The sequence below is a fragment of the Trachypithecus francoisi genome, unplaced genomic scaffold (genome assembly GCF_009764315.1).
Source record: "Trachypithecus francoisi isolate TF-2019V2 unplaced genomic scaffold, Tfra_2.0 Lachesis_group2, whole genome shotgun sequence".
NCBI classification, from domain to species: Eukaryota; Metazoa; Chordata; class Mammalia; order Primates; family Cercopithecidae; genus Trachypithecus; species Trachypithecus francoisi.
This window is the reverse complement of record NW_022681465.1, coordinates 108587757-108610990: the sequence shown is the minus strand read 5'-3', so window position 1 is coordinate 108610990 and position 23234 is coordinate 108587757. Positions and strand designations below refer to the sequence as shown.

The following is a 23234-nucleotide window of genomic DNA, read 5'->3' as shown; positions in this document are numbered from 1 at the left end:
CAGGCGAGGTGGCGGGCACCTGTAATCCCAGCTACTAGGGAAGCTGAGGCAGGAGAATTGCTTGAACCCAGGAGGTGGAGGTTGCAGTTAACCGAGATTGCGCCACTGCCCTCCAACCTGGGTGACAGAGTGAGACTCTGTCTCAAAAAAAAAAAAAAAAAAAAAAATTATCTAGGCATGGTGGCATGTGCCTGTAGTCCCAGCTATTTGGGAGGCTGAGAGAAGAAGATCACTTGAGCCCAGGAGGTCGAGGCTGCAACAAGCTGTTATCACACCACTGTACTCCAGCCTGGGTGACAGAGCTGAGACCCTGTCTCCTAGAAAAACAGAACCTTAAAAGGAATGAGAAAAAATATATATATTTAGTAGGGTTTTTGCCTATACCTCAGTGGATTGTCTTGTGCCTCTGACTTTGGAGGACTTTGTATACAGTGACTTGAAGCTGAAATTTTAGATTTCATACTAAGTTCATTTGTAATTTATATATTATATATATATATATACACACACACACACACACACACCCCATGTATGTATATATACATCTTCTTCTAGTCCTTCACCAGTTTTTACATACTTCTCTTAATGTGACCAAGTCTTCCCCTCCATCAGGTTTGGTCTCATTCTTCGAGTAGCCTACCCGCAATCCTTTCTCATTTAAGTACTCCTTTTTGGCTGTTTCTGAAGAAGTATCCTACTCCTTTCTAGGGCTAACCCACTCACCTAGTTCTTGTGCTCTTCATCCCAACCTCTTTTACCTCTCCTAAGACCTTGCTCTACCAGTTATTCCTTTGTTTCTTCTTCCTTACCGGCTCTTTCCCCTCAGCCTCTAAACATGCTCAGGTTTCTTTAGGTGTTATTCCTTTGCCTCTTCGTTCTCAGGAAGCTTGCCTCTTCTTTCTGGTCCTTCTTCCATTGTCAGTCTTCCCTTCACCCTTCAACTCACTGCATTGTGTAGTCTTCCTGCAATCTGAACGGCCTTACCAAGATTAGCAGTTATACTTCTTTTTATCCCTCATCTTACTCTGCCCCCCTGCAATATTTGGCACATGCCTTTTTTCCTGACCACTCTTCCTCCAGTCTCTTCTGCAAGTTGCTCTTCTTCTGTTTTTACTTAAATACAGGTCTTCCCCAGATTTTCACTCTTTCCTTTTTGTGGTATCCTCTTTTCCTATATGATTTTTATCTACTCATAAGGCTTCAGCTCTTCCCTACACCATTTACACCATTCTTTTTTTGTTTTTGTTTTTGTTTTTATATTTTAAGTTCTAGGGTACATGTGCACAACATGCTGGTTTGTTACATGTGTATACATGTGCCATGTTGGTGTGCTGCATCCATTAACTCATCATTTACATTAGGTATATCTCCTAATGCTTTCCCTCCTCCCTCCTCCCACCCCACAACAGGCCCCGATGTGTGATGTTCCCCATCCTGTGTCCATGTGTTCTCATTGTTCAATTTGCACCTATGAGTGAGAACATGCGGTGTTTGGTTTTCTGTCCTTGGCGCTAGTTTGCTCAGAATGATGGTTTCCAGCCTCATCCATGTCCCTGCAAAGGACACGAGCTCATCCTTTTTTATAGCTGCATGGTATTCCATGGTGTATATGTGCCACATTTTCTTAATCCAGTCTGTCATTTACAGACATTTGGGTTGGTTCCAAGTCTTTGCTATTGTGAATAGTGCCACAGTAAACATACGTGTGCATGTGTCTTTACAGCAGCATGACTTATAATCCTTTGGGTATATACCCAGTAATGGGATTGCTGGGTCAAATGGCATTTCTAGTTCTAGATCCTTGAGGAATCGCCACACTGTCTTCCACAATGGTTGAACTAGTTTACAGTCCCACCAACAGTTTAAAAGTGTTCCTCTTTCTCCACATCCTCCCCTACACCTGTTGTTTCCTGACTTTAATGATCGCCATTCTAACTGGTATGAGATGGTATCTCATTGTGGTTTTGATTTGCATTTCTCTGATGGCCAGTGATGATGAGCATTTTTTTCATGCATTTACACCATTCTTACTGCTTCCAGACTCGTACGTACTGCCCTGTCCTCTCTCTTGATTCCCTTTCTTTTTTCTTTTCTTTTCTTTTCTCTTTTCTTTTCTTTTATTTTATTTTTCTTTTCTTTTCTTTTCTTTCTTTTCTTGATGAGGTCTCACTCTATCACCTAGGCTGGAGTGCAGTAGCATGATCATAGTTCGCTGTAGTCTCAAACTCCCGGGCTTAAGCAATCCTCCCAGCTAACCCTCCCAAATAGCTAGGATTATAAGCACATGTCACTATGCGCAGCTAGTCTCTCTCCAGATTCTTGATTTGTATTTCCATTGATCTGCTTAATATCTCTTCGTGGGTAACTCAGCACTCAAAATATAATGTGGCTAAAGCCAAATCATTTTCTTTAAGTCCCCAAATTCCTTCAATACATTGTCATTCACCCAGTTGTTCACATTAGAAGGTGCGAAGTTTCTTCCCTCCATTCATCACCAGGTGTGTCCCTTCTACTCTAGAATATCCATAAAGTACTCCATCTCCCCGCTGCCCAGTGCTGCCCTTCCCCACCCTGGGGAAGTTGCATATTATAGTGGAATAAATGTGGACTTTGAAGTTAGATACACCTGGGTTCAAATCCCAGTGCTGTCAGTTACTAGCTGTGTGACCTTGGGCATATTGTTCAACTTCTTTTTAGTTTTCTTATCAGTAAAATTGAAATAACAGAAGCTGTCTCTTAATATCCTTTTTAGGCTTTATTAAAGTAAAAAAACACACAGTAAATGCGTAAAAAACATCAAAACCCTGCCTAGACTATTAATTTAGACTCCTAACTGATGTACCTGCCTTTGGTTTCTCCCTTACTCCACCTTACCACTGCCACTGGAGTTTCTAAAACATAAATGGGACCATTTACCTTCCTATGCCAAAAATCTCTAGTAGTTTCCTATTGCTTCAAGAAACACTGAAACTCCCTTGTCTTCGTTATATGAGTAAAGTAACCATATGCTTTATCACACATATCAGGATACTTTAGAGAGTGAAAGTAGGCACCAGCTGGACAGGATTCCACAACAGCCGTAAACTGGGACTATTCCTGGGAGGACTGGGATGAGTTGTCATACTATATATGATACTCTGCCATGTGCCCCCAGCCTCTTCTATTGACATATTAGTCTGCTCCTCATTCCCAAAGTACAGGCCTAGAATGCCCTCTTTCTCCTCTTGGAAGTAAACTCAGTCTTCACTCCTGCAGAATGCTTCCCACATATCTAATGTAGTGCCTGCCATTCTATTGTAAGTATCATTTCTTTCCCTCCAACTAGATTTGTGAGCTTCAAGGGCCAATCTCACTTGGCATTAAATCCCCAGACATTCACACACTACATAGGATCAAGTTTGCATTCAATAAGTGTTTATCGAGTTGACAAATAAATTGGAGTTATTGGTTTGCCTTGGACAATCTACATATGGAAAAAATATAAGGCCACTTGCAAGAGTACAATACATAATAGCATAAAATAAAAGTGAATTTTATGTTCTTTTTTTATATTATGTCATTTGTCTCTACCCACACGTGAATAAATTCCAGTGTTTCTTAATCTAATGTTTAGCATTTCTTATCCACAATCCCTGTTTCTCTAGCTACCATCTCACCGGCTGTGGGATCCAGTTCTAACATGAAGGTAGAAGTTCCTCTATGGGACTTCCTGAAAACTTTTGCTTTGGTAATAAAAAGGAACAGATTTGGTTGACACAGTTACTCAACACTCTCTCATCACCACCCTTCCTTCAATGGAATGTAAACTAGGTACCTGTAGATACAGCAGCTATGTGGCAACCATGAGGATGAAAGCCAACATAGTAAGGATGGCAGAGTGGAAAGCTAGAGGAATCTGGGCCTCTAAAGGCTTTTTTAAGCCACTTAATGAGCCTGTGACTGGTTACTCTAAGACTTCTTGTATTATAAACGATCAATGCCTTTTTCTCAAAAAACTGTTAATTGGATTTTCTGCTTCTTTGCAGCCAAACACACTGTTATCATTTAGGATACACCCATCAACCTAACCCTAAACATCTAACTTTAAAAAATTTTTTAGACAATTTAGTATTTTTTTATTGATCATAATGTCATGAGACTTACGTAAATGCACTTATTGTTTTTCTATCTGATATTAGAACAGACATGGTTGGCTTTCTTAAATTCTTCATATCCTGTCATTTGAAATAATAATTTTTACCATGTTGGTCAATGATGTCAATGAATAGCACTACTAGCAAATAAGGGCTTTTTTTTTTTTTAAGGAAAGCAAGTTTGCAGATGAGATATTACTTTATTAGCACCTATCTAAACACAATATGGTCACTCTGTTTTCTTCTTTATTAAAAATTAATATTTTTAAAAAGACTTAACTGTTTCAGACTAAAGCACTTCATCTTCTATACTTTAACATGTATGCAAACTAGAGATAAAATATTACTTCTGTATAAGCTGCATGAAGTGCTTCTCTGGTGGTAGTGGTTACATACAATTACTGCAATTTTTTAAAGTTATTTTTCAAATGGGATAATTTACTATACCTATGTAGTTTTGTTTTTTAAAAAAGTCCTGATTGAGAAAACAGATGTATTTTTCTGCAAGTAATGTTGTTCAGGAAAATGTTTAAACCTTTTTAGCTGTGATATTTAAACCAAAAAGACCTTATACTGTCTATGCTAGCATATGCTTTCATTGCATTGATTTAACTACTTAGTATTAAGAATGTTTATTTATGAAGCATTTAGTCAGCTTTGATTGTTTTTCTTCAGTACCAAGGATGATTGCTTCAGTGTTAATATTCAACCACCTGTTGGAGAACTACTTTTACCTGTGGCCATGTCAGAGAAAGATTTTAAGAAAGAGCAAGGTGAGAGATGTCTACAACTTACTAGAAATTTACACACCAAATAATATGTGCTCATTCCTGTACAGTCTCTAAAACAAATTTTCATGTATACATAGCCATTAACAGATATTAGTGCACAATCTTCCAATTTTTGTTAATGCTTTGCACTTACAACCCTAAAAATAGATGTTTGTCTATATTTCTGGCACACTTGAAAATTAATATGTCTTTAAAATGATAAATTAATTCTTAATCACCTTTTCAATGCTGAGAGTTGTCGCTTGTCAACCCAATGATATACTAATGGGTTTTGTATTATTGAAAGTGCCAGGAATTGGGGACTTTACCAATGTCCTACCACTATAATTGTTATGTCTGTGTATTTTTTTCATTATAGAACTGTTTTTTTATGTCTTACTAATGTATTTGTCCCTGCACACATTAAACTACCTTACCCTTCAAAATAAAGTCCTAATTATGGCATTAAAATACTTCTGGTTTCTTTTGACCTAATTCTATATTAAAGAAATGCTGTGTTGTCAGAACGTATTAGAACTGAAACATTTTTTAAATAAGTACTTAAAAAGAAAATATTTTCAGCAAAATGCAAATATTAATATCTGTAGTTGGCCCAGAGTCAAACATACCTTCTAATAAAAGCGAGGTGGTTTTTTTTCATATGTGAATAAGGGGAGATAACTGTCTGGTTTTATGTGTTTAATTAACGATAACGTTTATAAAACTAAGGCATATTTAAATGCTGTAGTCAGCAGTTTTTACAACTTTATGTGAATCTCAGCCATTTTTTCCTGTGGAGGGTGTTATCAAAGATTCCTTCATTTTGAGGTAGTAAATCATACCCATCAAACTTCCAGAACGTACTAGGCACACACGAATACCTACACCTAAGAAGAGGGGCATGCTTCCTGGCACTCCATTATTATGCTGAAGATACTGTTTTTACTCTAAGCCTTTGCAATTCACAGTGTCAAAAAGAAAATCTCATACAAGGCCGTAAATTAATAGTAATATTTTTGCTCGGGCATTATTTAAGTGATAAAAAAGAACGATGAAATCTTTCTTTGGATTTGCATTTCTTGGAAAGTTGATTATTGCTATAGAGGAAAATTATCTTTGTGATTTTATTTTTCTATTGACAAATTGAATTGATTCTTATATTTGCTATTCTTACCCTTTGCTGGCTAAAGCCTGCCTCTCTGCTTTACATCTGCTCAGCAAACCAAGGTGAGTGGCACACGGTGACTGAATAAGGCGTTGGCACATTTATTGTTAAGGGGATATTCTTTTTTTGAAAAGTGCAGCTAAAGTTATCTGAAGCAGCAGATTATTATATACCCTTTCACTCCCTCAGCTTTTGTTTAGAATACTTAATATTTCGATCAAATCTTTTGTGCTCTGCTGTGACTGAGGGATTTTTCGCTGACTAGCCATACAGAACCGTAAGTGCATGAGAGAGGTGCACTTGGAGAATAGCTGTGGTCCTCTGTGGAGTTGTTGCCAAAATTCCTTTTTCTTCTGCCATTTTACTTCTATGGTTGTTGATTATTTGTCTGAATAAATCTGGCAGCTGTTTGCTATGTTTAATAGAGCAGAAAGGCTACTCTGAATAAAGCTATTTGAAAATTTGTTTATATGAAGTATTTGTAAATCCTTGCAAGTCTCTTGGCATTTCTGTATCATTCTTTCTGTCTTCCTGAATTCATTCTTTGATGTGGAACTTGATGCTGGCAAATTTAGCACAGGTTTAAAGAGTCTTTTCAATAGCATCTTTTTAGTTATAGGTTTCAGCAGGTTTGGTGATAGCGGTCTCAATCCTCAGCTTTACACATGTATTTGTTATACTGCTCTAGTAAGAACTTAGCTTATTTCCACAAAAGATACCTAGAAATCTCTCGCCAACAGAAAATCCTAAATCAGAATAAAAATCTGTTTCCTCAGATTTTATCAGTGCAAAATTCTGGAAGGTAAAATGCAAGTAAATTTAAGGGGTGTGTAGGGGGGGGAGTAAGGTTACACCAGCTTTAACTGATTTTTCTACCTTGAATAAAAAGGATTTACATAATTAATATCTTATTTCATATGACACATTTTAAAACTCAAGAAGTACGTTAAATGTGTTAATTCAATTTAACTGAAAAAATTATAAATAAGGAACATGAGGAATATGGTTCCATTTTTATTCTAAAGATATACATAACTGAAAAGTATACAGTATTAAATAAAAGTGGTTCTAACAGAGTATTGCATTTTAAGTTAACATTTTTTTAAAAACAAAAGTTTCATTTCTAATATGCAACATGATCTATCACTTTTTCTCAGTTGTTGCATTTAGGGTTTCATGGCTAAACATTTTTTATATATATAATAAGATTGGTAGTCAAAGTAGTGAATGAAAGATTATTCTATGTATTGATGGTTATGTATATAAGCCTCCATCAGAAGCATGATTTATTTCATTGCTGTGAATTTCAAGCATTGCAGAATTAGTTAATGATCTAGCTGTGACATGCTTTCAGTAAGAAAATAACATGGGACCTCTTTTTTACTTAAAAATATTTAATTTGGTTTCTTCATGCAGTTTTAATTTCAAGAGGCCTGAGCCTTATTCTAAGATGCCTCCTCTTGTTCATTTTCTTCTTGTGAATTAAATTGCAGATGTAAAACTTAGAAAATTTTTTGAATTTTTATTCATTTTCTTCTTGTGAATTAAATTACAAATCTAAAACTTAGAATTTTTTTTGAATGTTTATTTTTTACATTATTTGGTTTGCCTTTTAGCAGTTAATTACAGCTGATTAGCCTAAAGTAAGTGCTATCTACTGCCTTCACCAAAATTTAGATAGACTCTAATAAAGCCACAAATTATTTAGCCTGACAATTTTAAAATATTTTCCCAGTGATTTTACCTTTATTTTATATGACAGGCCCTACAGTGTTTTAAAGTATTATTTTTTAGGAGAAACTTTTAATGAAACCTTCGCTTGTTTTTCTTTCCTGTTAATTTGAGAATACCTGATATATTTTCATTTAGAAAAATCTCTGGTTTAAGAAACCTAAAATGTTTACTTAATTTTATTATGATTTATGCATCCATCTTATGGGTTCCTAGCTAGCAAGATGCTAATTCTTTAAATGGTCAGACATTTACTATTTTCTGGCCCTTAACTACCATAAGCAATCATATTTGATGCCCCTTAATTAGGGCACCTTTTTTTCTTTCCAGGTTCTTTTTCCACCTCAGCAATCGAGACAATACATTTGCTTACCATGCTGCTCTCCTAAGTGTTCTTTTGCATGTAAATTAATCTTGATTCAGTTTACACTGTCATGCTGAGTGGTACAAATTGCCTATAACAATAAAACAGCATGAGTTAAAAATAAAGGGGGGTGGGAAGGCAGATTGAATGTGTGCCTTACTTGATAGGATGTTACTTTGCTTTATGCCAATACATTAGCTGACGATAATGAATCTTCTGTTCTGAAAAGCATGGTTTAGTTGATTTTTTTAATTTTACTTCAATGGAGCAGTACCTTGTCTTTTATAGAACAAGTTAGACAAACCATTAATGACAAGAGTGTTAAGGTTAAATATGAAGCAATGCATTCACTTCTCTGAGTGCTATCCATCTTTCCATTTACAGGAGCTTGACAAAAGTACTGGCTTTGTACAACATTTCCTTTAATTACATGCTGCGGGAAACAGGCTTTTAACATAAACATAGTTGCATTCATTTATTCAGCAGTTGCTCTTCAATAGAGCTTAATGGAGAAGGTTTAAATCCTAAATGAGTACACACATCTCTCAGCAGTGTTATGTCAGCCACTGTGCTTTACTTAAAAGCAGTGTTTGACTGTTTGTATAGTTTTTAAAGCTTTTGCTTAATACTGAAGTTAAACGGTCTAAGACAGAACATAGTGTTCCCAGAGTTTGAAAGTGGTTAGTAAAAAATGCTTATTGTTAGAAGCTAGATAGTTTTATTTTCTAACTGACGGCAAAAGTCTTTTCACAGTGTTAGGCTTTAGTGTTTTCATACTGTTAATCATAGGGATTCTTTTAAATTTTAGGTTTCATTTGCAATAAATAACTAAAAATTAGATATATATGCCTGAAGGTGCAGGGTCTTTTGAAAACATGAAATCAGATTTTTACTATTTTCATCAATTTTGTAAACTACTGTGCACATATCAAATGTCTCAAAGAGTTACTGGTTTTAATAGATGCCATTAGATGTCTATGACTTATATTACAGATCCAAATAGATGGCATTTGTTGTAATCAATGTGTTTTTTAACCCGGGTACTAAATTTCAGTATTTGTTCGAAGTGTTTGGTACGTTGTTGAATTTGTTCACTGAACATTTTTACAGGAGATCTGAATATTAATGGCATGTCTTGCATTGACTCTGTATGGTTTTTTTCGTGCTTTTGCTTAACTTAATTTCTTTCCTAAATATTATTTGAAACGTCCCTGGGATTTAAGAGTTTTGATTCTCATTTTTTCCTTCATTTTCAAATTTTTGCTCCAGAAATTTCCATCTGCAACTATAGTTTCATTCACTAGGCAAGTACTTTTATCTCTAAGTATAGCCTGAATACTTACACATTTTCAGTGACTTCCAGTCACTGTTGAGATAACTTCGATCTGTCATACTGAGGCCATTTATCAGGTATTGCTGCTAGTTATACTGGAATTACTTTGATGTGTTCTCATGCAACATTTGGCAATGAGAGATCTTTGAATGAATAGAAAAAAATAGCAATAGTAATAAATACATTTATATATTATTAAGAAGTAAAAGCTTACTAGTTTGCATAAACCCCAGATTGAGTATATTTTAAAGAGACTGAAATTAATATTTCATATTTGTGATTCTAAGTTTTTATCCTATCATACTTAAAATTAGATTTATTGAGTGATTTTTAACTGCATTTTTACACATTTTCCTATACAATGAGGATTTTTTAAAAATCTTTGAAACAATTGCATATTGTTTTAGTTTTATAATTATCTTGTAAATTGCATCCTAAAGTGGTATTTCTTTTGCTGAAAAAAGTTAAAATTTTGGCCATGAGCTTAAAATTCTGTAAATGTAATTTTCAAAATGAAATTAGTAAAAGGGAGCCTTCTTTTGCTTTTACAGGAATGCTAACAGGAATGAATGAAACTTCTGCTGTAATCATTGCTGCACCACAGAATTTCACTCCCTCTGTGATCTTTCAGAAGGTTGTTAATATAGCCAATGTAGGTGCAGTCCCTTCGGGCCAGGATAATATACACAGGTGGGTTCACTAACACACAGTGTGGAGGTGGAGATGACTTGAGTATGTATAAATATATAATTTTAAATTCATTGTTTTCTTTGGAAATAATAACCCCTAAACATGTGTCTCACACACACACACACACACACACACTCCCTTTTTTTTCCTGATGGTATAGTTGTTTATTGCTTTGCATTAAGGCTGTCTTTTCCCTCTCAGAGCATCCTTGTCATACTGGTATGTTCTTTCCTGGAAGATATACAGAGCATATTCACATTTTATAATACCTTGGTAATTTATAAAATTACCCTTTATGAAATGGTTGAGAGTTTATTTTATTTCACCAGATTCAGTAGATGTCCAGGAAGAACTATTCTATAAAGCAATATAGTTGGACTTTTTTAATTGAAAGAGAGGAAGTTTGGGTACTACATACAGATTTCCTTTTTATAGCCATCCCCTAAGACTGCTTGCAGTAAATAAAGCGCTGCTAGATGACCAACATGGGGGTAAATACAGCTTCTGTTTCTTAGACTAGTAATATTTTCCATCACCAGGCATCTGAAATATGAGATCCAAGTTATTTGTCCTGAAAGGCAGCAGAAAATGTGATTAATGTTTGCCTTCTTGTATTTTTATGAATGCCCATGGCTTTAAATGAATGTAAAGATAAAAATAATTATCTCTTACCCATTTGGTGATTGCATAGTCCTGTGTGAGCTTAAGGGAATTTGTTGCAAACCATCTCATGGCAGACATACTTCTGCCATTAAAAATATCTACGCCCTGTATATTTAGTGTGCCATTTCTTATATAATTATGAATCATGGAAAACAAATTTAGCATCAAAGGGAAGGCCCGCGGACCTTAAAAACCATTTTTTTTAGTTAGCACAGGAGTAAGAGAGGCCCCATATGAAAAATGCTACAGGTGATTTGGGTTTTAGACCTAACTCTGCCACTAATTGTCTTGGTCATCTTGGGAAAGTTGTAACTTCTTACGCGTTTTACATTCCTCATGTGTTTGGAAATGGGTGGCAGGAAAAAAAAAGTGGGGGAGGACTGAAATGAAATTCTGTGATAGCTATGAAAGAACATTAGATTTGACTTCAGAAGAGCTGATCTGCCATTACTGTATTCATAGTTGCCTGACTTCACTGAACTGATCACAGCAGAATAAAAACTGCATGTACTAGTTTAAAAATAGATTTACCTTGTACTGTTTTTTTAAACGAACATAGGGTTCTTAAGTTGCTCAAGAGGTCTCGTGCTTTCATTTCTTAATTTATGACAAGCTCTATCTCACGTAGGGTGGTGATAAAATAAGAAAATGGATGTAAGGCCATGATACAGACCATCACAAAAATACAACTTATTTATCAGTTAATGTTGTTCAATAGGGAAAAGAGTAAACAAAAGCCTTTTCAGTGAAAATAAATATTTTGATTTTGAGTTTTCCTGTTTTAATTTTATTCTGCTTTAAATACTTCTTTTTCACTTTCCTAGGTAATATTCTCTAACAGAAACTGTTTTGTTTTATTTATGGGTCCTTGGAATTATTGAATTTACTAAAACACCTAAATGCCGTGTTATAAACTGTAACTTCTTCAGTATGAAATTTTACCTGAAACACCTAGTATCCAGCAATACTGCAGCCTTGTTTTAATATGTTCTTTCGTAATGTACAAAAAGATACAGAGTAGCCACTGTTTATGTTGGAACATCTAGTTTAGTTCTGTTTTGTGTGTAAGTTGTTTTGGGTTGTTTTTTTGTTTGTTTGTTTGTTTTTAACTTTTCTGAAAGCAATGGCAGCTGTCTAGATTTTTGTTTCTGAGAAGAAAAAATGTCAAGGCTGGGCAAGATGGCTTACATCTGTCATCCCAGTACTTTGGGAGGCCAAGGTGGGCAGATCTCTTGAGCCCAGGAGTTCAAGACCAGCCTGGGCAACACAGGGAGAACCTGTCTCTACAAAAAATATAAAATTTAGCCCATCATGGTGGCACATGCCTGTGGTCCCAGTTACTTGGGAAGCTGAGGTGGGAGGGTCACCTGAGCCCATGGAGGTCAAGGCTGTAGTGAGCTGTGATCACACCATTGCACTCCAGCCTGGGTGACAGAGTGAGACCCTGTCTCAAAAAAAGAGAAAAGAAAGAAGAAGAAAAGTGAAGTTGCAAAGCCACATAAAATGAAAGCTGTCTTCCTATTGGGAGATAGACTTAAAGGGACCCTTAGCACAGTTGTATAATTCTTATTAAAGATAGTTTGCCAGTAACTTGTCTTGCTGGTTTGGAACGTAATACCTGTAATACCTGCTCAAATGATTTAAATTAAAATTACAGTCAATTCTCAATTGTCCATGCTAATGTAGAGGAGACACACAACTAAGAACCATTTATATTTGACTTTGGAATGCAGAGATTGAACCCAAACTTAATGTTCGTGTTTCCTCATACCCATCCACAGTGTCTTGAGGCTTTTCTGTTCTAGCGCCATCATCAGTGGCCTGGTGTTTGGCTCTGTAACCTGGGGGAGGGCCCAAGTTACTACAGAGTCAAAAATCAATAAAATACCTGTAAATACTTAAGAATAGGCCGTACTGTTTTAACTTGCTTCTCAAGTCCCAACATACTGAATTGAAAAATATTTCATATTTGCTTTTATAGCTAAAGTATGGCTGTAATAATGTTCTAAATTTTAAAAAGCTTCCAGGTAACAAACACCTAAAGTTATTTGTATTTTTTATACAGAAATTGACATAAATTATTATCCTGTGTATGTAACACTTTTTCTCATTCTTTTTGCTAGTAGCAATTAAAACAAAAATAAACAATGGTTAATAAAACTGTACTTTTGTACAGTTTTTTTTTTGCTTTTCTTAATTTCATTTAAAATGAAATAGGAATTAGTGTTTACATTATAATAATCTAAATTAACTGTTTACCACTTTATTGAAATAAATGTTTTTAACTAAAGTGTTCCATATTATATTACCCTGTGGAATTAATATGTTTCTATATCTAAGTTTATTATTTAATTGCTAATGATAAAATTGAAATCCCTATGAGATTTTGAATGATTCCCTGATTCTTTTGTGATAGTTATGTTTTTGAGTTTGTGAAGAGTAGGACCAAAGCCACTCTAATATTTATTAATGGTAATCAGTTTAGGATTATTTTTTTTTTACACCAAGTATGAAAGGCATTTTTACTACTAGTATTTTAAGAGATTAAAATTTCCAGTATGTTAAGTTATTCTTGGCTGGTTTATGTTCTATTTAATTTTTCAGGATCTTTTCTTTCTGAGAGGACTTTTAATAAGAACTAGTGTACTCATTCTAACCCTTTAATGAATAGAGTTTCCATTGCCTAATTTTGGAATACTTTATTTCTACTACTCTTCAAATTTTATACATTTTTACATTAAATGCCAGGTAAAGAAATACTTAGTATGAGAATTATCTAAGGAAAAGTGAACCTTTTTATTAATGTATAGAAGTATGTAATGGTATAAAGTACAAACTTTAATTGAAGACTTAATAGAAAATGATTCCTAACACAGCAACAGAAAATGGCCCTCATTAAGAAAAAGCCAATTAAATGAGCACAGGTTTTATGAAATTCACCTCAGAAACCAGAAACATTTTTTATTTCATTAACACTTTTAAAGATCAATTGAGAAAGCAGATCTACGATTAGATTATATGATTTTTAGTTGTAATTTTCTAAATGAGTGAGAGGATCAGAGCCAAACAGTATACTATTGAGAGACTCAACTTTATCTTCATTTCTGTTGTACTTACTTGAAAAACTTGCTCTTTGAGAACAAAATCATCTTATTGAGATATACAGAGTGGCTGGGCATGGTGGCTCATGCCCATAATTCCAGCACTTTGGGAGGCCAAGGCAGGCAGATCACTTGAGGTTAGGAGTTCAAGACCAGCCTGCCAACATGGTGAAACCCTGTCTCTACTAAAAATACAAAAAAAATTAGCCAGGCTTGGTGGCAGGCACCTGTAATCCTAGCTACTCGGGAGACGGAGACAGGAGAATTGCTTGAACCCAGGAGGTAGAGGTTGCAGTGAGCCAAGGTGGCACCACTGCACTCCATCCTGGGCAAGAGAGGGAGACTCCACCTCAAAAAAAAAAAAAAAAAAAAAAAAGAGAGAGATACAGAATTATGGTCATTGTGTCAATCTGCTGTTTTCCAAATTACTGTTAATGCATGATAAGGAGTATTACAAAAATGAGAATTTCTGTCATCATCAAAAAGCATTTATTAAATATATAGCTGACTATCTTCATTTCCTGTGTAAGATATTCAAATTTATTTTAATGAGATATACTATACATGGTGAAGGTCTTAATGCATATTACTTAAGACAAGACTGGTAAACGAATACATAAATAAAGTGTATCCCAAGGGCAAAATGGACAGTATTAAACCAGTAGATGAATAGACTGCAAGACCTCATGTGTTCGAAGGTAGAAGATTAGAGGTGTTAGTTGTGGGGATCCCGGTTCATTCAGGGCCAGGAAAACTTTCTTGTGATTCTCTGTGAAATATCCAGAAAGGGTTTAGGAAGGAGGTTTGTGTTCAGCGTCGTGGAAACTGAGGTGCCTTGCTTTTATTACATTGCATGTCCTCTGATAACAGCACTAAGGAGTAAGTGCAGTGGCCAAAAAGCAGAAAACGAAAAACCTGTCGCTCCGAAATCACTAAGGTTTTTCTGTACCAAAAAATCATGTGAGTTTGTGTAAAACTAAGATTTCTGGAACCCACCCCAAAAACTCAGCTTCAGTAAATCTGAGACAGAGCCCAGGAATCTCTATTTTAGGCAGCACTCCAAGTGGTTAGAAGGCAAATGTTCCAAAGTCCACAGTTTGAGGCTGCCCTGAATTATCAAGCTGTATTGCCACATGACACATTTCAAAATACTTTTTCCTATGTTTATATGTTTTCTTTTTTCCCGATTAGTCAGTAAGGGATGCCAGTAGATGAGATGTTTGGTTTAATTTTTCTTACACATATCCCAGAGTGCTCCAGCAAGATAGTGTATTGTCCATTCCGGGAGTACATTAGAGCGGTGTCTATAAAACAGTCTTAGACCATAACTGTATGTCTTTCAGCAGTCTCCGCCATCTCACATTTTCACCCGTAGTCAGAAATCCTGATGTTTGTATACAATAATATTGTTGAAAAGGTTGTCACACTTACTACTCATTTTGTCCTTTCATGAACCACAAATTAACCCTCTGAGGAGAAAATGTGATATTTGATTGAAGACAGAATGGCCTGTCTCTGCCATGATTCTATTTTAATTCTTAGCTTATTATTCAGTAAGATTCTGGAGCAACTTTCATTATTAACTTGTATTCACTACTGATATTCCTTCCCCACTTCCTCACCCCCCGCCCCGTATATCTTAATTAGCAATTTGGATTTTGTTTATCCTGTCACTTTTTAAATTTGCAAGCTTTTACCATATGCAACTTGTGGATAATTACAATCTTAGTCGAATAAATGTTGTTTTACTATTGTCACTAGGTCCTTAACTATTAGGAAAGTCTGGTGCTGTGAGTGGAACAGTGTATCCATTGGCAACCAGGCAGTCAACTTTTTAATTTATCAACACACATAAAGACAGTTTATTTCAGGTTTAAAACAAAGGTCTTATTATTTAATTCAAGTACAGGTAAAGAACAGCTTGTTTCATTTCTGTGTTTTTTTTCTTTTAAGATAGGGTCTCACTCTGTTGCCCAGGCTGGAGTGCAGTGACACAGTTGTAGCTCACTGCAACCTTGAACTGGGCTCAGGCAATCATCCTGCCTCAGCCTCCTGAGTAGTTATTACTACAAGTACCTGCCACCATGCCCAGCTAATTTTTTTTTTTTTTTTGTAGAGACAGGGTGTCCCTATGTTGCCCAGGCTGGTCTTGAACTCCTGGGCTCAAGCAATCCTCCCGCTTTGGTTTCCCAAAGTATTGGGATTACAGGCGTGCACCACTACGCCTGGCCAACTGGTTTCATTTCTAGGCCTTAAACTCACCCAGTTAATCACTGTTATTACATACCTGTTTAAAGGTTGTTAATAGGGGAAATACTGGTACACATTAGTTTTGGTATCTTAAAAAGATCTATAATGTGTAACTCCTTCACTTAGTATTTTTTTGGAGACCTTTGTGACAGATTTTGCTAGTGCTAGGGTTGCAAACACAAATGGCAAAGATACTTTTTGATGGGGTCTCTAATATTTCCCTTTCTCTATTCTTAGGTTTATTAACTTTTGAGTTACTGTTTTTGTTTGTTAGTTGTTTTCTTCTCTCATGCTAACTAACTATATGGAATTTAAATCCTGGGTAATTTTGGAGAATTTATAATTATCCAAAGAATTTTTGCTTTTCAAATAACATTGGATGCCTTGTTGCCCTAATTTTATAAGTCCTGATACTACTGTCAACCTTCTTCATTGTATAAACAGAAACATTGTATAAACAGTTTTAAGTATAAAACTATCAGGCTTAGGTCTTTTCTACCATATGACAAATTTTGAGTCTCAAACAGGACTGAAGATTTGTAGAATCTCTTTTAATCATCCAAACAGTTCTTGCTCAGGTTGGTGGCTGTCCACTAGAGGACAGCACTGCTTTTTATCTGACTGCTTTGAACTCTGCAGACCCTGAGCATCATTTCATTGACAAACAAATGCGGACCTCAGTTAATTTTCACACAGAGAGCATATTTGGATATTGCGGAAGTAACCAAACTGCACAGCTGAATTTTACTTTAAAACATTCTCTAAGTTCTATTTAAGTTCACCATTTAATGTCCTCTAATGCAACCATTTTACTAATAGGAATCTATAACTGTTTCATGTAAAAATGAAAGAAAGGTATTCTTGATGGTTTTCCTTCTGGGTTGACAATTTTGTAAGGAATCAAAAGAGAATGGGGTAAGAATGTATTTGTTTTACTATTAGTTTTCTCTTATTAACCCCATCTCACCACACCCCCACCAGACAAACCAGAAATGCTCTGAAATAACTGGGATGTTTTATGTCTTCTTTAAGCAAGGGCACTTAGATTTTTTAGCTTTCCTGTATAAAGAAAGAGAATGCATCATTGGCCTGATAGTATGGGGAATAATTTTTTATACTATCTCTGAAGATTAGAGTAGAAACTAGAGTCCTAAATTATAGTGGTTGTTTATTTTTTATTTTAACTTTTCTCATTTGAACGTTAGAGGAAAATACTACAATATTGTTAGGTGATTTTTTAAATAATTGGGAAAAATACATTGCTTTGTGTAAATTCTCTAAACCTAAATCATGTGTAAATGCTTTGTTTGGTCCCTCACTATTAATTCAATAGTGTAATGGTTTAACTTTAAAATGCAATTTTATAGTCAACAAAATAGAATTTTTTACAACTTACAAATTCTCTGCCTGTTTAAAATGTTCTACTATATTAACTCAAGGTAATAAAGATTTATAATTTTAAATCCTTTGGCAGATAGCGCTCCAAATCACTATTCTTTGGTATTGATGTTTAGGAGGCTTATTCAAACCAGTATTTCTTACATGTAATGATTGTGCGACTTCATTACACATTTGTCAACTTTGGACTAATTATTTTTATACAGCTAGGGCAGGGCACTGCATTTTGTGATCGTCTTTCTTACTAATAGGATTCTGTCTGCTTCAGCAGGCAGTAATTGAAGGCTTCATGTACGGAGTTAAAAAAAAAAAAAGTTTTAGCCTGAGTGGGTCATTGTCACAGCTTCTGGTAACCAGTAGAACAGAAAGCACAAGAAAATTGAACTCAGAATAGAAATAGAAAAATCAGAAACCAGGAAGACTATCCAAGAGAAGAAAAAGCATGTCTTAGAGCTGTTGCATTAAGTATAGCAAATCTGATTCTGTGTAAAAAATGTTATGTTTGTGACTACCCTGGAGACTGATGCAGCCTCTCAGATAAATATTTTTAAATGCATTTTGTACTGTTAATTTTAATTGTTAGAACAATTGAGTTATAGGATTTCTTTTCCTTCTAACAAAGAACATTTATGATTTATAGCCAGTTTGTCACAAATCTTAAAAAGTGTAGTTTAAGTACATGGGGAATAAATCTGTGTATTATAGATATTAGATTTTTTTTCAAATTTGTTGTTGCTATTTGGTCTGTTTTTATAATTCCGACTATAGTTAAGACAAAATAACTTTTTAAGAAGAGTGAAACATTTTTTTAATTTAGCTTTGACAACCAGTTTATTCTGTCTTTTTTGTAAATCTTAAGAATTCTGTCTTATAGGCTTCAAAGATTAAATGTCAATTGCTGGAGATAATAGACAAAGAGACATTTAATAAGATGAAATACAGATATAGCCAAACAGTTTTACCTTCTCAGTTGGTGATTACAAACAGCAAGTGGTTGGTGGTATAATCAAATGAAAAGTATCTAGGTGGTATCCTTTTAATAACATGGAGCCCGTCATACATAGGCAATACATCTTTAACTGTCATCCCACTTATTTGTTCTCATTTGTGGTGTTACTGCTTTTCGAGGTTGATTGGTCTCCCTGTGTTACAGCTCCATTCAAAAAGGCTTTGTATTTTTCACTGCTGGTGTCTCTTTAGGGATAGGAGAGTAGGGGATATTTAAAATGTTTTAAATATTTAAAGGCAGAAATTTAAAATATGATGAGGAATCAAGTCAGCATGCTTTGAATAACACATTACTGCAAAGTCAAGTAAACAATTTTTGAAGAGAGGACTCTTCCTTCTTAATGTTTTTGGCACAATAATAGATTGTGTGCCTATTAGGTAAATAGGAAAAACTTTATTGACTGATAAAAACAAATTATTAAGAGTGCATTTTTGTATATATGAAGAGAATTTGTGTGACCTGGAATCAGAATGCTTAGGTTCAAATTTCTGCTCAACCAGAAATTTGGTGTGTGGCCCTGAGGAAGTTCTTCAACTTCTGTGGGCCTCATTTCCCTCATCTATAAAGTGACCTGCCTCATAGGATTAAATGAAATAATTCCAGTGAAGCACTTAGAACCCACTGCCAGAACACAGTGCTTAACAAATGATAGCTGCTATCATCATTATAGTGATCAAAAATTTCTCATGCCTTTTGAAAAAATTTTGTCACAGTGTGATCTTAGTTCAAGGCCAAATACAGAGGTTCTGATGCCAGCCATTAAGTTTAGTATATAAATATCTGACCCACCCTGACTTTATAATCAATGTTTCTGACATCCCAAAGCTAGCTAGCTATTACTTATTAATTAGTACTCGTTCCATAACTATTTTTTGCATGTTTGTTAAAGTATAGCCTGTGCAGGAGTTAAATGATGAATAAATCTGGGGTGGTGGTTTTTGCCTTCCAAGGGCCAAAACAAACCAATTTTGATCATGCTGTGTTCCAATTAAATATATCCTTTCTGAACTGTGAAATGAGAATGTCAGAACATCTGATCTTCTAGTCTTCTGCTTTAAAACATTGCTTCCACCATTTGTGCCCACTAGAACATAGAGACCTAGTTAATAAAGGCAGTAGCTTTTACACCAGCTAGCAGATTCTGTTGCTAGGATGATTTGCTTAGCGTGTTTCCACTGCAGTGTAAGCAAATGCCTCTTTTCTTTCATACCCCTATTCTGTATAGTACTGAGAATTTTGTGCCAACAGGATTTCAAAAACATGTCCAAGATACTAATTCTAATCTCTGTCAACACACTGACACCAAAATTGACATTTGTCTCTGCCAACTTTATATTAATTGTAGCATTAACTCTAAGTTTTTTAATAGAAAGAGATAAAATGTGCCTTGGGGCTGTGCAACCCTGAAATTCAAACAACAGTGCTTTTGTGTTCCTATTCAGGCATAATCTCCTTCTCTATGGTCCCAAGGCACAAGTGTTAAGTAAATAAAGGGACTAATAAGACTATTGTTTACATAATTATAACCCTGTCAGAAATAGGGACCTCTGTTGAAATATTTGTTGAGTGAATCACACATGTGATGACCAAATCTGTGGGAAAAGTTGCATAAATGAATGGGGAAATAGAGCCACCTCATATCCTTTGGTGACGTGGTTTAACAGGAATATAGAAACAGCATTCTGCTATGAAGCAGAAGAGCCTGAAAAATTTAGACAAAAGAAATGCGTAAACCTGTGAGGAGTCTTAGAAAAGAGAGATTATTTTGGGGCTGGTGATCTTTATGTTCTCTCAAAGATGAAATTGAGGTACCTAGTTCATAATCTCCCATGTGTACATCTGAAAAGCAGATGGATGTGTGTGTTAAGAGGTTTATAAAAACCTCTTTAAAAACATTGGTACGATTTATGTTCCTAAACTGGTTACTTACAATTGCTTCTCTCAGTAGGAACACTGCTCTGTCAGATTCCTTGGAAGTTTTCAGCATGCTTGTAGAGTTCACAAATAAATGACTAGGAAGATTTTCTAACATATTTTATTGATAGCCCATTAGCTCACATTTTAAAACACAACTTAAAGTGTTTATAATATTTGAAATTTAGGAAAATTAGCATATCTGTTTTGGTTTTGATACATTATTCTAATTATTGTTGGAAAACCTAGTTCTTGATTTTATTTGTCTAAAAATGGCTTGTTTGGTTTCAAAAAAATTAATGTGTTATGAGATCTTGATGTTATTTTTTTTAAACCCAAAAAAGAAATTACTTTTCATTTAAAGAGAATCTGCTTCCTGCTTAAGTGCCTAATATTTTAATTAAGTCGGGAGTGAAGTTTTTCTGAGTGTCTCCTGATAAACTCCCTCTTTTATGTTGATGGTAATTAAACAGATCCCTGTGGACACCGTGGGCTCTGTGCAAGGCCCATGCTAATTGTCAGACATGAGACACTGACCAGTTGGTTTGCTCTTGAATAGTCCGCAGCGTGCTGTTAGCGCGGCAGTTTTATTTTTATGTATTGTGAGCTGTTGTCAGGGCTAACTGGGTGCCATTGTGGCTGAAGATGTTGCGCAAATTGAGGCAGATGGCTCAGATTCAGACACGTGTCATATAGAAAGGGGCAAGGGGATTGGCCCTGCAAAGTGGGGTCACAGCAGGTCACAGACCCGCTCTACACTTGTTAGTGTTTTCAAAAGCTCATGTGCAGCAACTTTGTTTTTCTCCAGTCATCCCTGCAATCAAACCCCCTCCCCCCAAAAGTGTGTGGAACATGCTCCATGTGGAAAATGGAGGCTTGGGAGGTTCCTGTTCTCTTCCTTCACAACCCTGAGGCTCAACTGTGCATGCAGAATGAATTAGCAGGATTGACAGAAGTTCGTTGTGCCTGCAACGGCTTTTCAGTCAATTGCAGTGCTTAAAAGGCTAGTTTTGCTTTTAATTCCATGTAATCAGTAGGTTCTTCATGTCTTGGAATTTAGAAGTAGAGCATGAGATCTCAAGTTTCCTCTATTACACTCTAAAGCAAAAAGAAAAATCTAATGTTCCAAACATTTAAAAACAAAGAAAAAGGGAAGCGTGAGGTTGCACTTAGCGATCACGTGATTTTGTTTCATGTCATCATTAACATTAGAGATTTAATTTGAATATTTTTACATGAGTGAATTCAGTGGAACTTAGTAAGAATTTTATAATGTACATAAAATTATCTAACTTATTACATAATCATTTTCAGATGTGAGGAGTTAAATTTTGAAGCTCTTTGAGAAAGGTACCTTTTCTTAACATGTTTTAAAAATAAAAATACAATGGCTTATTTAAAATGGCTCTATGCATGGTGAAATGTTAAATACCAAGTGGATGAATGATTCTCAAATATATTGTAATGGAGAATTATTCACTTGCATCTATTGTTTAAACTAATAAGTAAAATAGACTTCCTTTTTCTGTTCTGTTTTAAATGTGCACTAAAATTACCTGCTTGTGGTTAGCATGGGCTGGACAGTTTATTGATTTTTCAGAAGAATGCTTGGCTTTGGGTTTTTGGCAGTAGGGAGCCTGCAGCAAATTATTTCATTTGACAAAAAAGAGTTATTTTAATCCTGTTTGAATGTATGCTATCTCCTTTTCCCTCCCCATCTCATGATAAAAGGTCTCTCTTTTTTTTCTTCCAGGTTTGCAGCTAAAACTGTGCACAGTGGGTCATTGATGCTAGTCACGGTGGAACTGAAGGAAGGCTCTACAGCCCAGCTTATCATAAACACTGAGAAAACTGTGATTGGTTCTGTTCTGCTGCGGGAACTGAAGCCTGTCCTGTCTCAGGGGTAACCTGCTTACATCTGGACTTCAGAATCTGGCACACAACAAAAGTGCCTGGCATCCACTACTGCTGCCTTTCATTTATAATAATGGCCCTTCCATCTGGCAGTGGGGGAAGAATACACTCTTGACATTCTTGTCTCCTGCTTTAGAATGCTAGTGTGTATCTATCATGTATGCAATACTTTCCCCCTTTTCGCTTTGCTAACCAAAGAGCATATATTTTACTGTCAGTTATCTCAACTCTTGAATCCATGTGGCGTTTTCTCTGTCCTGCTGCTTCTTTTGGCCTCCTCGTCTTCCTTCTCTTTTTCGACACTGGTAGACATGAATGAGATATTTAAAGTTCATTGGAAATCATCTTCCCTTCAGCAGTAAGCAAAAATTAGCAATGAAATAGTCTAAATGGCCTCTCAGCTTGGTATGTGAAAATGAGATCACATACTTTTTAAATCCAAATACAAAAAACATGGTCTCTGCAAGATTTTGTTCTTTGAATTTCTTGATATTGTAATTGATTACTGATAACTGTCGTCATGAAGTGATCTCTCAATAATAAGATAAATAAACTAGCATATGAATCCTATTTGTCTTTGCATTTTTATTGAGAAACTATTAATAATCCTGAAGTTCATACGCTAAAGTTTTCTTATTTTAAAGTGAGTATTTTGAGTGTTACATTATGCAGAGAAGCAATGTGGTTTAGTTAGTGAAAGAAAAACCACTTCCAAACCAAATAAATTTTCTACTTATAGCATAGTTTACTCCAAGGGAAAAAAAAAATTGGTGTACTTAATAACATAAACAAAAATCTT

General features: G+C 35.3%; 1 protein-coding gene across 2 annotated transcripts in view; it reads left to right on the top strand.

The window, feature by feature from the left end:
* Window positions 1–23005, top strand: part of AP3B1 (adaptor related protein complex 3 subunit beta 1) — a 302972-nt gene extending 279967 nt beyond the window's left edge. The window contains exons 25-27 of one of the 2 annotated variants that reach the window (XM_033179938.1): window positions 4809–4906; window positions 10048–10186; window positions 22275–23005. In XM_033179938.1, coding sequence (XP_033035829.1) covers window positions 4809–4906; window positions 10048–10186; window positions 22275–22428 — 391 coding nt within the window. In that variant the 3' untranslated portion in view covers window positions 22429–23005. The remainder of the gene's footprint in view (window positions 1–4808; window positions 4907–10047; window positions 10187–22274) is intronic. The other variant, XM_033179939.1, reaches the window with a different exon arrangement.
* Window positions 23006–23234: the final 229 nt, after the last annotated feature.